The 16,918-nt window shown below is 38.3% G+C and overlaps 1 protein-coding gene across 3 annotated transcripts; it reads right to left on the bottom strand.

The window, feature by feature from the left end:
- Positions 1-1,261: 1,261 nt before the first annotated feature.
- On the bottom strand, positions 1,262-13,806 carry patz1 (POZ/BTB and AT hook containing zinc finger 1). Of its 3 annotated transcripts, none has more exons than XM_068222027.2 (6): positions 12,508-13,806; positions 12,350-12,413; positions 9,324-9,495; positions 8,758-8,919; positions 7,193-7,396; positions 1,262-2,025 (listed from the first exon to the last, which is right to left on the bottom strand). In XM_068222027.2, exons 1-6 carry the CDS (start codon positions 13,683-13,685, stop codon positions 1,562-1,564), a joined length of 2,244 nt encoding a protein of 747 aa, XP_068078128.1. In that variant the 5' UTR covers positions 13,686-13,806; the 3' UTR covers positions 1,262-1,561. The 3 variants fall into 3 exon arrangements, with proteins under 3 accessions (XP_068078128.1, XP_009300883.1, XP_073810500.1); XM_073954399.1 differs by lacking the exon at positions 1,262-2,025 and adding an exon at positions 4,211-7,040; XM_009302608.5 differs by lacking the exons at positions 7,193-7,396; positions 8,758-8,919.
- Positions 13,807-16,918: the final 3,112 nt, after the last annotated feature.

Genomic DNA, 16,918 nt, shown 5'->3' with positions numbered 1-16,918 from the left:
GGTTTAAACTTCGAATGTTCAGAAAAAAATGATTAATTTTAAACTTACAAAAGCCAAACTGGAAAACTTTCCTTTCCCCTCAGAACTTTATACCTTGAATTTTTGGACTTTTCAACATTTAACATCTTTTAATCTTCAAAAAAAAAAAAAATAGATTTCATACTTTTTTTTTTGCAAGAACTGCAAGTTTAGATCTTAAAATTAATCTTTTCTTAAAAAAAAAACTCTGAGTTTAAACCTCCCAATAGCCAAGTTGGAAAAATTTAATTTCCCCTCAGAACTTTATTTCTACAAATTTTGGACTTTTAATTTTTTTACATCTTTAATCTTGAAAAAAAAAATGGAATTGTAATATAATCCCAGAAAGGTTTATTAACTTGCAACTGAGTGATTTAATCATATACCTAGATTTTTTTTCTCTGTGGTATGAGGGGAAAACTGAAATGTGCTATATAAACCCACAGTTGAGAGAAAAGTGAGAATTGTGAGATAAAGCGACCTTCGTTTACATCAGTAGTCTACAGCTTCAGTAGTCATTGGACTACAAAACAGTTCTAATGACTCCAGCTTTGTTTTCTGATGGTGAAAACTTGTTTTTAGCATTAAAATTGAAATGCTCCTTAATGTTACGTTCTCTGTGAGGTACTCGATGTGTGGACATGGACACTGCCTGGACAAAAACAACCTAGAGGTATACATTCGGAACATATTTAGGGCATTGGTTTGTCTTTTACATCAAACATCATCCTCAACCCATGAATCCGGAAGCAGACACACGTGATAATAAACATACATGTCAGAGGTGGAGGACTTGTCAAATGTGGAATAAACTAATTAGCTGCTTCACACCACAATGGAATCAAAACAGCTATGTTTCCATCCAGCCATTTTCACGCAGATTTTGAAATATCAAATTGAAATTTCTAGATGGAAATGTCAAGATGTGCATACATTTTAAAAATGTACATAAACATATGCGCATAACTGAGTGAAATAAAAGTTTTTTTCCCAAAATAAATTGTATAAACTATAATGGAGACACATTTACTACATAAATTCCATTATGAGCATCAAAAATGTCAGGGGATTTTGTTATAAAAGATCATGCGATAATAAGAATGGGTGCAATTTGACACATTGCAAATTGTAAAACATCAAAAAAAAAAAAATCCCTGTCCATCAAAAAGCGGTCTTGCACCCCTCACCTTCATTGTGTGTCAGCTTCTAAGGCGCAAGTAATTATTTATTTTTCAAAAATCCATTTTTCTTTCTAATATTTGCATTCAGTTCATCAGAATGTGACGATTGTTGTCTTCTTAGACTCATTTGAAGGAAACGGTGTTTTATTTGTTAATGTTTTATGCCTATATTCCAGTTCTGCGCATAAGATTTATGTTTAGATGGAAACATAGCTCATGATGGCAAAGTCAAAACATTAACAAACATCATACTAATTAAAAACATTGAACAAAACAAAAGTAGTCTACATATGGCGTCAAGGAGTATGAGACAACAGATTAAACTCGCAGTTATAAAAGTTTGGTTATGCCTCTCAAAAGGGTCATTTCTCCCCTAAACCCATTCCACTGCTGCCAATCTCAGAGTCCACAAGTGAGGAGGCAAAGGCCGACTGGACGATCTGAAAGCCAAAGGATTCAAGAAGTGACATATTCTGTTGGGGGGAAAAGGGTGAGGCGAGGTCTCCAAGACTGGAGGCAGCCGCAGCACGTTTCTTATGGACACGGTGATGGTGCTTGTTGAGGTAAGACTTTGTGCGGAAAGCCTGACCGCATTCGCCACAGGCGAACTTCTTTTCCTGGTCTGTTGTTGGGATGTTTTTGGAGCCCTCTGGTGAGGTCACTGCGTCATCAGGTTGGCCGTTGAAGATGAAGGATGTCACCTCCATTTCTTCTCCCTCAACTTTATGTTCAGCCTTGAGATCCATTCCGTTGGAAAGGTCACCGAAAACTGCATCTGAACCGTCAGAATCCTGATGAGGACATTTCCCAGCATTCTCCTGCCCGTCTGAGGTAAACACAGAGTGGGGAAGGGGACATCAGGGAAGGAGGGGGCAGAGAGAAATACAGGAAGAGAAAAGGAACCTCACGTTAAGTATATAAAGTAATAAAACTAATATTTCTACTTGTGTGAACTTGTTTGATAACAAAAGCATGAAAAAAATTAACATTTATGGCTCATTGTATTGAAGTTTGACAATTTTTTTTGAATTTGCTCTTTTTAATACTGTAACAAAGAGATATATTTCATCCTATTGCACACAATGTTACGGTAAAAAATAATATCTTAATAATGAACTTTGTCCACTGAGTGCGTCAAGCCCCTAATGCTGTGTTCACACCAGAAGCCGCATCAAAGACTATGAAATATGCAAGACATGTCTTCATTCAGTTTTGAATGGGGAAAAGTGTAAAAGTCAATATGGCAAATAAAGCCCCCCTTGAGTACAGGAGCCAATCATTGATGCTATATAAATACAAATAAAGCCCAGGGTGAGAAGTTTCTGCAGATTTTGTGCGATTCTGACATTTAGAAATTAAACTAATGAGACAGTTGATGTTAGATTTTATTGAGGATTCCTTATATGAAATTCAATCATAAGCTTGGCAAGCAGTTTTGGAGATTTTGACGTTTCCTTATTCAAACAGAATGCCCAAGCACACTACCCGAGAGGCGTTTCAAAGATGGCCACCGAGTGAAATGACTTACCTTTATAGGACTTTGGCAGCATGCGTGCATGAACATTTTGTTTATTCGCGTTTCAAAATTCATTTCACAATAGATGCGGATTCATGTCATGGGCAGGGCTTCTGTCTGTCTGGTGACTCTAACTTTGTTGCTAAATGGCTGAAAAACAGTGTAGATTCATTCAGCACCGTGTCTGAGTCCACTAGATTTTTCATAGGCGCATCCAGCTCTGTGAGGTTATCAACTCCTCCATAAACTATACCTAGATGATGGAGGCTTTCAGCGGTACTGATAGTAATAATAGTTCTCGGATCTCTTTACCTGCTGTTTTGGCTTCTTTGACAGCTTTATTAAGATAAAAAGACTTTTTTCGAAGTCTCAATCAAAATCATTCAGAATTAATTTTCTTGTCGGCTTAGTCCCTTTATTAAAAAGAGGTTGCCATAGCGGAATGAACCGCCAACTTATCCAGCACTTTTTTTACGCAGCGGATGCCCTTCCAGCTGCGACCCATCTCTGAGAAACACGCGCACGCACACACACACACGCACGCACGCACACACGCACACACGCACACACACTTTTAGCTTACCTAATTCACCTGTATCGCATGTCTTTGGACTGTGGGGGAAACCCAGCGAACCAGCAACCTTCTTGCTGTGTGGCGACAGCACTAACTACTGCGCCACTGCGTCGCCCATCATTCATAATTGCTACCCAATAAATACCAAACTAGCTTAATTTAATAACAATATTTCCCCTACATGCTCATTTTGTACTCGATATGATGAAACGCTAAATTTATTTTTGGAGTGCACTTTCTGTAAAGTGTTTTGGGTTGACTCTTCCAATTTCATAGAAAAATTCTTGTTTCTAAACTTTTATATATGCCCAAAAATTCTAATTTTTGGTTACTCTCTGAACTTAGATCCTTCTCATTATACATTTATTATGAATTTTTTTGCTTTTTCTGGCTAAATTTTACATTCATAAAATGTAAATATTCAAAGAAACACCCTTTTTTATTTTCAGAAAGGATTTTTTTTTTAATATGTGAACTCCTTAAAAGACTAACAATTATATTGCTCTTTCTTGGTGTAAATCATTTAAACTTGTTTAAATTGCTGGAATCTTATGTAACCCTTTTTGCCACTTTGTTCATATTGCATCTTTCTAAATGTTCTTTTTTGCAAAATAATAATAAAAAATCTCATGAATGTCTGCTGAAGTTCAGATTATCCAACTTGAGCAACTCACACATTAACCGAATCAAACCTTTAGTTCGTAAGAATCGCGTCATTCGGGCCACCCTATTCATGTGAATCGCATTGCAGGTTGTCTATTCACGATTTTGCATCGACTTAAAATGTAAATCACTTGTGCGTGATGCTTCATCCGCATCTGGTGTGAACACAACATAAAGCAGTGGCACTTAACCGAAGGCCAAATTCCTTTTGTTCTTAAGATTAATTTTTTAAATATATATTATTATTATTTTACTCGATCTCATCTCTTTTCAAACTTGTGTACAAAGAGTATATGGAAAAACTTAAAACAATCACTGGACTCCTACGACATCCATTGTTGGGACAAAATGCTTCTCCATAAATAAAAAATAAAAAAGCTCAAAAATAATATGATGATGATGTGATGACAGTTTCATTTTTCATTTTTGGGTGAACTATTCATTAATAAGCTGTGAGACTTCACCAAAACATACACACTTTTTCCATGCCAATAAACAATCATGAAATGCCCTCACTTGGTTTGAATTATTTGTGTACGCCTTCCTCCACATATATGTTAATGCAATTTACCCAGAACATGAACAGTAGTTCTCCATGATACAACCTATACAGTGATGCGTCAGAGCATGTGGCATAAAGGCACTGATATAAGTCCGACAAAATTAAGGAATAAACTGGGGTGACAATTTTGAACAAAATCAGGCCAAAAGATTCGTCAGGGGTTCCAAACAGCTTGCCAAAGCAAATTTTCCAAAAAAGACTGGTAAACATGAACTACCATTAGGTTTGTGTGTGATTATGTAATATTCAGGTGGGGCTTTCTTTGACATGGAAGCCTCGTAAATCTTTGTTTAGTTCGTCGAGATCTGTAAAAATATAAACACTGAAAAGCTGTTTTATAGTATAAATTGAAATGTAATTACAATTGAAAGCAGCACTGAGATCTCAGTTTTTAAAGGTGCTGCATGTAAGTTTTTCACTCTTCTAAAGCATTAAAACACCATATGTTTGCAGTTATTTAAGAAACATGCTAAGAGAACATTTTGTCTTTGTCTGAAAATCAATGATAAAGTCAGTCATTCTGCTTTGAAAATGTGCGTTATGTGCAGGAATGGCTGTCTTTGTTTTGGTTCTTTTAACCCACCCAATGCCTGTTTAGCCAATTATATTTTAGCACACTGAATTGCCTTGTTGGAAAACTGCATATTTCATTCATTCAGTCAGAAAGTATGAGTCCATGACCGAAATGCGACCTGAAGAGGACAGCAGCAGAGGACCTCCGAAATGAGACGCAGATTTAGAGTTCCACTTGAGGTAATTAATTAGCAAATAACATAAATATCAAAAATGTAAACAATAGGTGAGCAGGTTACATTGTAACCCAGTGTCCTAACAACATGCTACGTGACAAGATTTGAAGTGATAAGCAATTGGGCTGTTTTGCAGTAGAAACAGAAATTTAAATACAGTCATTTAGAAGCACAGATTATTGGACTTACTGCACTCCAATGAAATGGCAAGGTTTATAATTGAATTAATACATATTAAACCTCTTTAACATTATTAAATGTACGTGCTGAATCACTGATATGTGTTGGTTTACACCGAGTCACAGTCCTAAGGTTTAATGAGGTAAACTATCTGCTGCTGCTTTCAGTAGCATGGCAATAAATGTCATGTAAAATGGCAAACTTGCATTACTAGCATTTAACACTGAATAAAGCAAATGAAGTATACCTGGGGTGAATATTGTCAGTTTATCTTGTTGTTCAGCAGCAAGAAATAGACGGCGTTTATAAAATATAAATTTCAGGTGTTGGTTAGAACAAAGACTCGTTTTAATATGGGAAATTTTCCTTCTAACGTGTGCTGCTGCTTTTATTTAGAACACGACTTAAATCAGCCTTTAGGCTCGATTGCTTTGCACACTTCTGTTGATGTCGTCAATATGGCAACCTGTGTTGCCTGTGTTTTGAACCAGGCGTGCAATACCTAGTTCAACCAATGATAGTCAAATTTACATACTGCACCTTTAATACTTTAAAACTGCTTGCTTTAATGCAATCTACTAAAATAAAGTGCTATACAATTTAATATAATGTGTCTTTTCTTGACTCGAGAGCCAACTGTAGAGTGTGTGCAAACAACATTATTACAAGACACTTTCCTTTTTATATCACATTTTACCTGTTTTTATGTTTTGTTTTGTTTTTACGCATTTTTATTATTTGTTTTTATTTTTATTTTACTTGTTTCTTTTATTCTTGTTTATGTAAAGCACTTTGAATTGCCATTGTGTATGAAATGTGCTATATAAATAAACTTGCCTTGCCTTGCCTTTTCTAACCGCTGCTATTCACTGCTGTTATTAGTTGTATGTTTACTTTGTTATTGAGAGGAAAAATGCATATTACATATTTACATATAAGGTATTTCCAACTATTATTAGCTGTAAATGAATGAGAGTATGAAAAACATTAGGGCTTAAATCTTTGGCTGACAAAAAAAACTATTTGGGGTTAAATGAGAATATCTATGTTTAATATTAAAGCCCTTGATTTCCAGCCATTGAACCAACTATTTTGAACAAAATAAATACAACTCAAACTGCCTTTTTTTAAAGGGAATTTTCAGACCTTAAAATTAAACCCAATCCAGCTCTTCCAAAGTGTGAACTATTAAAGACAAAGGGGTTCGGAAGGTGGTGCTGATATGGCAAACGGATGAAAAACGGGTTGCCCAAAGAACCACCAAAAGCTAATCACAGTTGAGGCGATTAATAAGAATGAGTACCAACTGAAATCAGATCAATGTTTACTTACAAATCTTATTGACCTTATTCTTCACGTACGAGCGGATGCAACCAATGGAATCTTTTTGGCTTGAGACTTCCAGTCTCCCTCACTTCATTTTTAGAAGTAAAAACTTGTTATGCTGTTTCATACTGCAAACTGGACATTTTCCTATTTTATTATTCTAGTTTATGTATAGTCATGAACTTGCTTGTTTGTAGAACAAGTAGTTTGACCTTTTTCTGGTGTTTGTTATTCCTAGTCATTTCTCCCATTGGCAACTGAATCTGAAGTTCTAAAACAATCAGAAAAACAATCAAACGCACTTCCACATTGTAGAATAAGGTCAATAAAAAGCAACTTTGGAGATACTTGCAGCAGGCTTATCACTTAAAGCATTGAGACATCCTCGACACTTTGGCACACACTCCAAACAGCCGTACTGACCTGGAAGAGGTCCATGAAGTGGAAACCCCGGTGCTCCAGAAGAGCGGCACTCCCAGAAATAGGGAGTCGGACCTGGCTTGCCCATGAGCAGCTCAGGCTGAAGGCCCGGGGGGACAGGCTGGGGTAGAACTGGCCCAGATAGCCCCCGAAAAGACCCCTCTGTCTCAGGAAAGGTAACCAGGAGTCGGCGACTGGTGCAAAGGTCTACACCGCCAGTAACCGCCCCAAGAAGGGAAGTGGATAAAGGAAAAGACAGAGAGGCCAAGGGGGGTAATTCGAAATCAATACAGTCAGAGGACCATTAGCTTCACATCAGTTCAGAAACTATCAGAAATTATGAAGACTGCTTGTTTAAAGCCAAAATGACAAAAGTACATTTTAAATGAATGAATCTTTTTCTTTCATTACATGCCAAGCCAGCAGCTCAATGATACAGTTGAAGCTCAGTGATACTGTTATAACGATTCTGTACTGATGTAAAGTTAATGACGTCTTACTGAAGTATTTCTGCATTGATTTTTATCCATATTAACTGCCAAGAATTGTGTCATACGATCAAAATAAATTGACTTTCTCTCTATCCCACTCTATCCACATAGCAGTTAAGACCAATAAAGTGCTTGATAAAAATGTAAGAAAAAAAAAAAAGAAAAAAAGAGGAAAAATTTTCTAAATTCTAGCAATCACTTATCCTACATTAAAGAATCAGATGAATTCTTGGACATTAGTTCTCTTTAAAAAATGCTGACACCATATTGTTCCCCATCATGTGCAATGAGGAATTTCCCAATCACAAGCTGCTGGATTTTATGGCAATAATTGTTTGAAAAAGGTCCATTAAATCCACAGAGACTATGCACTGCGTGTTCATGTGCACTTATATGTGGACATGCATGAATGAAGGATCAGAGAACACTGTCATTATGCCAGCACTTGATGGAGATGATAGTAAGCGACACACAGAATGGAACTCGTGGCCATGCTAAATTGGTCAGCAGAAATGTAAGTGACTAGCAGACAAAGCTGATTTATAGGGCTGCAACTACTTCTGGAAATGCAGTTTGTTTCAACTGTTTTTGAGTTTCTTTCTTATACTTTGAATGAATTTAAATGTAGCCTTTAAGAAGAAACTTATATCATTTCAATTAAAATCTAGGAGCTGCCATAATCATCCAAAAAAAATGAAGCTTGCTAAACTACAAGGACTCTCTACATGTGCAATACACCAGCAATCATATTAAGGGTATCGCTACATTTGCACAATTTATAGTGTAATCTCTGAATAACCACCCATACTTTCAGCAAAAAGCCATTCCTTTCTCATCCACCGAAAGAAAAGTCCTGAAAGATGGTGCAAAATACATCAGAAAGGCCAAATTTTAAGCAACACACATATCGCTGATTCCCTGCTAACTAAAGTTGCAATAAATGATTGATGCGCAGCGCTACAATCTGGGTTTGCGGGTGAGTTTTTTGCAAGCAGATGCAGCATCTGATAAGCAGCAGTGAAAAAGACAGCAAGTGAGCGAGCAACAGTTTGACGCTGTGGGGAGAGGCTTGCTTGCCTTCCACTGCGCACTGGCGTCCTGAGTGGTAGGGGGCGCCGTTGTGCGTCTGTGGTCTGTTGGTGCGTGGTTCAGGGAACTGATGTGCTGCAGAGGAAGGGAGCATGGACGAGCTGTGGTGCGTTTTTACGTGCACCTTTAAGTAGGATGCAGTAGAAAAACCTGAGACCATCGGAACAACAGGTAGGGAACACAAATAAAACAGAACAACACTCAGTCTTAATTATAAGAAAAAATGCAATGGCTTAAAAGTCTTAAGTACAAGCCACAAAACCTTTTCAGTACAGATTTGACTAACCTGAGCCTTTTGTTCATTTTTCTGCTTTTATATAAAAGCCAATACATTTCTCATAGCCTGAACTTACTTTTTTTCCAGGTTCTGCAGGTTGCAATGTCCCGAATTTTGATTGCCAATCTTAAGCCAATTGTAATCATTTGTTTTGGTTCAATTTGGAATTTCCCCAACCAATCCCAGAGCCTGGGGGACCAGAGTGAGTGCTCCGACTCCGATCCTGGTCTGCTGTGTGTTTTCATAAAATTATTTTCCATGCATATTTAATCAATACCTTTGTTGCATATTCCACAGTAGTTATGAGGTCCTTCGCTGTGTTTTTTCAAGTGGTCAGTCATGTAGGCAGCCCGGAGATATTTCCCACACACTTGACAGGGTATCTTATCTTCATGACACGCCAGGTGCGACCTCAGGCGATCTCGTGTTGCGAAGGACGCGTTGCAAATCTGAGAAATTTCACAATATGGGTTATAAGCCTTTTCTGAGAGATCATTTGAATGAAATGTTTTTGCAAACAGAAGGTTGATTTAAAGAAGTACACTCAATGTAAAAATCGCTGAATACAAATTAGCATTTTTTTGGAAACCATGGCAACATCTGGTCACATAAGACAATCTAGCGAAAAAACGAGGCTGTCAAGCTCCAAAACATAAAAAAGCATCATTTAAAGGACTGTTCCATTTCAAAAGTGGCCTTAATCACACCTGGGCATGGTTCAAAACAACCGTGCCTAGTGTGAGTAGGCATGAGCATGACGGTATGATAACCTTGGATAAAAGTATCACGTTTTGTGATTACTGCTCTGAAATAAATACTTTTTAAATGTCTGGGTAAAAAAAACTAAAACTTTTTCCCCCTTTGAACACAATGTATTTTATTTCAAGAGTTCACTTAGCTGATGATTGATTAAAAGCAAGTTAGGATTGCTGTCCCGGGAGAGAGCCCTGAGCTCAAAAGGTCCTTGAGCCCTGGGCTCCCTCCCGTTTGCAGGGCGAGAGGGGAGCCATGAGCTCAGGTAGATCTCGACAACTCCCCCTTGATAAGAACTGATGACTAAAAATTTAATGCTATGAAAAGATATGCTGGAGGGTGAGAGATTGACTGTAGTTCTGAATTTAGATTGATCAATTCACTTGTTGTGCATGTTTTTGGAATGTGGGAGGAAACCGGAGGACCTGGGGAAAACCCACGCGAGCACGGGAAGAACATGCAAACTACGCACAGAAACGACCACCGGCCTGTTAAAAGACTAGAAACCTTTTTGCTGTGAGGCAACAGTCCTCACCACTGGGCCACCGTGCCGCCCTATGGAAGGAAAGGTGAAGAGGTAGGGGTGGAAGGGGGATTCTTCAAATCGAAGATGACTGTAGTGAAAAACCCTGGCTCTTTATAGTGGGTTAGGAATGGCCTGATTGGTGGATCATGCATGCTAATGCAGAACCAGCCGTGTTCAATCATAATCACTTGATCCTCTCGAAATTAGTTTATGGATAAACTTCACTTTGAGAAACATTTAAAATATTTTGGAGCAGTAAACAGGTTGGACTAAATAACAAATAAATCATTGACATCTGCTGCCATCATTAGTTTCAAAAACACAGATTTTTTACTGTTTAAACGCTAATCTTTGGACATCTTTTCTGCTGGAAATACTGTTATGCAAAAGATAAAAAATAAAAAAATAAATTTGAAACAATCTTACACACACCTTAGGTGCGGTATAGCAGAAAATTTTGTCGGTTATAAAACCTTGACTTTTCCAAACTGCGGAATACCTTGAAAACGGTTATCATCCCATGCCTAAGTGAAAGTACACCATTAATTGCTGGTGTCACACACTAGTGTGCATTAATTGCATTGCACATACTAAACTTTAAACCATTATTAACTAACATGTCAATAATATTTTACTTTTATGTGCTGTAAGATGGATCTTAAGCAAACTGGGATTAAAAAGATCAGATTCACTAAAAAGTGTTATGTAGCAAAATAAGAATAGGCAAACAAGGTTTAAATCAGGGCCGGAGTGGGACTCATTTTCAGCCCTGGAGTTTCAAGCCAGACCGGCCCACCTCAGTTCACGACTGATTCCAATTCAGTTACTAATGGCACTATCACGTTTTTTTCAAGAAAACTGCTGCTTTAGAAATTCAAATGTTCAACAGCCCTAACAGTATTTTATGTCTTAACAATAAAATCGAAAAAAAAAAAAAAAGATTTTTTATGGGAGGTTCGATCACAGGTCTGTGAAACTGAAATGTATTGTGCTTACCACTGGACCACATTGGCGCTATTACAGTGAGAGTAAAAAATAACTAATGGCTTGCCACCCTCAAGACACAGCACTACTTTCTTTTGATGGCTCAATCTTTTTCTCCTATTTTTAGATTTCTGATCAAGTTATGTCAGATTTATTAATGTAGTGAATCATTTGATTTTCATTGAGCAGGTGTATTATTCATTTTATTCGAATTCTTATATTCACTAAGGTGCCGCTGTTTGGGGTCGATAGTTGCATTACATCATCATCATTAACGTTAGTTAACCTGCAGGCTGCATTTTTCTCACGGGGCTGCGAGAAAATAAATAAAAAGAGCGGCACTACGGCAAAATAATGATTAAAAAAAGTAAAGCTATGGTCAAATAAATAAATAGAAGAAAAAAGTGTGACTGCTGAGAGTGCAAGCAGCTAGGGACACCGGCCCTCGCGGCCAAAAAACAGACCGGCCCACCGGGAATTCTCCCGGTCCTCCCGATTAGCCAATCCGGGCCTGGTTTAAATACAAAAAACATTTAAGCATAGTCAGACAGGTAAATATTTGATACAGGCCTTTTGCTTAGGTATGCATGTGTTCTTAAATCCAGTGTTGTTTTAGCCACAGCATGAGTAGATTTACAATTTGAAACTTGTCATTTTAATATCAAGTCAAAGTTAAATCTTGTAGTTTATGCTGTTTCAGTGGATGAAAACACATTTCATTATATAAAGCATGCTCAATCATAAAGAGCTTTGTGTTTTCTAGATTAACAATAAAGATTTGTCGTTGAATTCCAACCTTTTTATCAGGGAATCCACCTTGTGATGTGGCGTGACTGTATGATCCAGAATCAAACGTTAAAACTGAGGCACTTACTAAACCATCACTTTTGTGTTGTTTATGTTTTAGTTTTTATTGTTGCTTTTTGTCATTTTGATGATGGGTAGTTTGTGTCCTTGGAAAATGAGTGTGGAATCTGATTCACCTTTTCTGTTCAATGAATGAAACTCAGAATGTGTAAATAAATGCCAGCATCTCTCACCTGACACTTGTGAGGTCTCTCTGTGGTGTGCACCTGTTTTATATGTCCATTCAGATGGTCTGGCCTACAAAAACAACGAAAACCATCAGCTATAACACCAAAAACATAAATGAATGATAAGATTTTGACCATGGTTTCCATTGTTGACTGAACCTCACCTGGAGAAACCTTTCCCGCAGCTTTGACAGACATAGGGCTTACCCACGGAGCCGTCGTGAGACCTCACATGGTAAGACATCCTATCTTTGCGTTTAAAGCGCAGCCCGCACACCGGACACGCGTACGGTTTCTCGCCGGAGTGCGACAGCTTGTGCCGGTTGAGGTGGTAGACGTCTCGGAAAACCTTGCCGCACAAGTCGCACGCGACGTGTCGTCTCGTCCTCTCGCGTTTACGGGTGTCCGTAGGTAGTCCGTTTCCCTGAAATCTCTGTTGGCCAGGATGAGAGATCATCGTCGGGCCGTCAACAACGACCAGCTCTATTCCACTGCTCATGACACCGGTGAAAGTCCCGTGCTGCGCCTCGTGGTTTCTCAACTGGACTTCGTCTGGAAACATCTTCCCGCATATCCCACAGGAGAAAAGGGCCCCTTCTTCGTTTTGACCAGTGCTATTGTTGTAAGTGACCGGCTGCGCTATGGGCTCCTTTTTGGGTCTGGGTTTTCCTCGTTTAAAGCCGTCGATGTTTAGGTGGCCGCTGGAAAACTCCAACGGTGAAACCGCTAAGCGATCGGCCGTTGGAGCCCCGGGAGCGGCTGGCTGAGAGATGTTGCTTGGATCGGCACTGTCGCTGTCATTGTTGTCGGTAAACACAGCGCCGTTGGACACGCTCCCGTTTGACATGTCCACGGGTAGGGGGTATGACAGCTGCTCCGCGGCCCTGAACAGGCTGTGCTCGCCTCCGCGGGAAGGGGGCACGAGGATCTGCACGTTGGACTGTTTGATGACCTCCTGGCAGATCTCGATGACGGACCGCATGAGTAGAAACTTCGCCGCGGTCATCAGCTCCGGGAAGCACTCCAGGCGCACCACGATCTTGGAGGTGTACGCGAAGTCCAGGATGTCTCGGAAAACTTTAGGACTGATCGTGTGCATCTCCAGCTCCTTGCCCTGGCCGTCGTCTTCCGTCTGACAGCTGAACACCGACTCGAAATACTCGCTGCACGCCGCCAGCACCGCCTTGTGCGCGGGGAAGCTCTCCTCTCCGACGCGCAAGATAACATCACAAAACCTGCCTCCATCTTTTCTCTGGCCGTTGAGGTTGTGTAGCATCTCGGCGCTGTGTTTGCTCACCTGGTACGTGTAGGAGGAATTCCACGGCTGCTCTGTCCTCTCCATGCCGCCTTCATTCAACAACCGAGCCTAACGCATACGACAGAAGAGGCAAACCGATGACAAACACCTAATAAACACAAGCGCTCAGCAGCGACCACCACTCCTTGCCTTTTTAGCATCTAACATGTTAGCAGGGGGAAAAATGGCAGCCCCCCAGCTTCCTGTAACCTTTGACCTTTGCTTAAAGGGAGGGGGGTGTCGTCCGCGTTTAATATCTTCAATTTTTTTTCACGCAGTTTAATCAGGTTTCCAAGTTTATAAAGGACACGGAGATGCTATTCACGCAGCGATATTGAAGTTTTCAGCTCGCATGCTGTTCGTCTTCCTGGTTTGCGGCGCTGCTGTGAATTCACATCCTTGTTTTTCAGCGAGCCCCCTCCCCCAAATGTACGCCAGACACTCAATGCATGACAGCAGACCGTCTCTTTTTCTCTTTCTGACACTGTAAGCACTTGGAAAACGTACGATAAACGTGTATATAATCCAAGTGAACAGTGAGGACTCTTCTCGTAGGACGCTGTAGCCTGGATAGTCGGTCAGACAGCTGCTGTCTTGAACTGCCAGGGAACAGATCAAGCACAAAGACACAATAGAGCAAGGTAATTGGTGCACATTGGCTCTGTGTGTCTAGCTGCTTTGACAATCAGATGCACAAATACTTTTAAGGAAGGACAGTTAACCCAAACATGAAATTTTACTCAGTTTATTCACCCTGAAGTGCTTTAAAACATTTGAGTCTTTTAATTATTTTTTAAATAAAATAATTTGATGATTGCAGGGGTGGATTTAACCAATAGGCAAGCGGCCATTTAGGGTCCCATGACATCTGAAGGCCCCCAATAAATATCTAGAAATGTAAATTATACCAATAAACTATATATAACATTGTTTTCTATTATATATTGTATTGAGTTAAACAAATAAAATTAAAATTAAATATTAATTAATATATATTAAAACAATATTATTATAATAATGTAATGTTATGACATTATAATATCATAAAATAAAATATCCACCGCCCTCAATCACAGAGCAGTCAAATTTATAAATAATTTTTATTTATTTTTAGCTGTAAATGAATTTAAAGAAAGCTAATTAAGATAGTTTGCATTAAGATAAAAAGTAGAGAAGAAAATTTAATGACATTAAAAAAAAACAGTAATAAATAAAAATAATTAAGAAGAAAGAGTGCACTTCAGGACTTGGGCCCCATGGCTGGAGTTGCTTAGGGCCGTTTTTTTTTGTGGCCGTACATTTTTGTGTACATTCAATTTCCTGTTTGGACTAGATTTGTCGCGATACCATTAATTCATTTTACAATACTATACCAGCTGAAGTATCACGATACCAAATAGTATTGTGATACTGCAATTCATAACTCAAACTATAAAGAAAATTGTTAGAAATACTATATATACTATATACTTTTATATGTTATAATAGGTCTACCTGAATTTAATTCATAATCCTCTTATTATTGAAAAAAGCATTATTGTTTGCACGTCACTTCACCTGAAATTTATTCATTATTTTTGTTTATTTTGTAGATAACTGACCAACAAAAAATTGCATTAAAATAAAGATACAAATTATACCAAATGAAAATGGTTACAAAAAAAAAGCATTTTCCCCCAAAATTAGGCTATATAAGGTGGTCAAAAATTGTTTGTTTCCTGTTGCTATTTTGGGTATTTTGGTTTGTTTTGTTAATTTTTCAGTCTTATCAGGTAACAATCCAAAGTAATTCAAAATTTCACTTTGTGAGTCGTTCTTTTTAAGAGATTGTTGCGGTTATTATAGCTACTAAATCATATTGACAGGAACAGAAAGGAACCGATTCATGTGTGCATTTGAAATGTCAGCAAACATCAGAAAACATGCAACCTTAAAGGGCTCCACACACTATTAAAATGAAACGGTCTATTGTTGCACAAGCGTGTGAGCATTTTAATGACTTTTCCACATGCAACATTATCTTTTGTAGATAGACCGTTAATGACGATACTACCGTTTACAAACTACAGTGGCACTGCCAGTATTTGAGCCATAGTATCATGATACTACCTTAGTACCGATAAACCATGCAACCCTAGTTTGGACACATGGTTTCTTTTTAAAGTCCCCAAGAAATCAAAACCAACCATATGATTTTGTTAGCTCACATTGCTAGTTTTGTGGTGAACAACTCATATGTGCATGTCATTGAGAAAAAACATATAGTTTGCCCTTGTAATCTAAAATTGAAATCTGAAAATGCACTTCCTGTTTGTTTTCAGTTAAATTGTCACATCACATATTTCCAAGCACATGGGCGTGGCTAACATATTTTAATCATGCCGCTCCAACTGTCAGTTTTGACAACAGAAATGGTGAGGTGTCTGTTAGGTTGTAATAACTCTCCCCAAAACACTTTTCCCCATCTTTCTGAATAAAATGCCTACTTTTCTAAATCCAATCACCTTGCAGTAGAAAAAAAAACAAGCCACGCACACTGTTTTCTTATTTAATATTCAGTTTCTCTAGGAACTTTGTCACAATGCGAACAAAATTAACAGTCACTGCTTCTGGTTCATGGGGACTTTAAAGTGAGTTAAATTTAAATGATGAAATTTTAAATTTAGTTTTCTGAAATTTTTTAGTTGGTAGAGACTTAGGCACTTGCAAAAAATTGATTGTAACATAGTTAAAAATGGCCAATTTACAAATAAATAAAAAATTATTCTATCTAGGTCAGAGAAACATTTGCTTTAAAGTTTTATTTTCTTGAAGTAGGGTGTCATGGGGATTCGTAAACGACAATTGGGCGTCGTGACAAGATTCAATCGTTTCTACTTGTGAAATGTGGCATAGTTCATGACAACCAATACTATGCCTGCGACCCTTCCCGACACCATTTGCTGAAAGTCTAGCATGTTTCATTTTTTTGTTTTTCACAACAAGTTCTGTCATGTGGATGACACTATGCATAGGAGCACATAATGTCTTGGTTATCTCAGCGGGTGCTGCCATTATTGTGCCAGCCAGGTAATTTTTTTTTTTAATTTTAACTACCTTTTCTAAAATATTTAAGTGTTTTAAGCAATTTTATCTGACAGACTGGCACAAACATGCAGACATCTCCATTCTCACAATGAGTTTCCGAGGTCTCTCATCCTTCCAACAAGGTAATCTGGGAATATTCAGTGTTGCAAATACATTGCAAAAGCATTTCCTGCTTATTCAATTTTGTAATT

Source organism: Danio rerio, chromosome 6 (assembly GCF_049306965.1).
Source record: "Danio rerio strain Tuebingen ecotype United States chromosome 6, GRCz12tu, whole genome shotgun sequence".
Classification (NCBI taxonomy): Eukaryota; Metazoa; Chordata; class Actinopteri; order Cypriniformes; family Danionidae; genus Danio; species Danio rerio.
The sequence above is the reverse complement of the archived record's forward strand: the minus strand, read 5'-3'. Positions and strand labels throughout refer to the sequence as shown.

Excerpts from the sequence above, each read along its gene's own strand:
- patz1 (XM_068222027.2), bottom strand. The coding sequence starts at position 13,685 with ATGGAGAGGACAGAGCAGCCGTGGAATTCCTCCTACACGTACCAGGTG. Across the intron at positions 9,496-12,349 it reads AGAGACCTCACAAGTGTCAG|ATTTGCAACGCGTCCTTCGC; the intron begins GTGAGAGATGCT and ends GAAATTTCTCAG. Across the intron at positions 7,397-8,757 it reads ACGCCAGTGCGCAGTGGAAG|ACCTTTGCACCAGTCGCCGA; the intron begins GCAAGCAAGCCT and ends CTGGCGGTGTAG.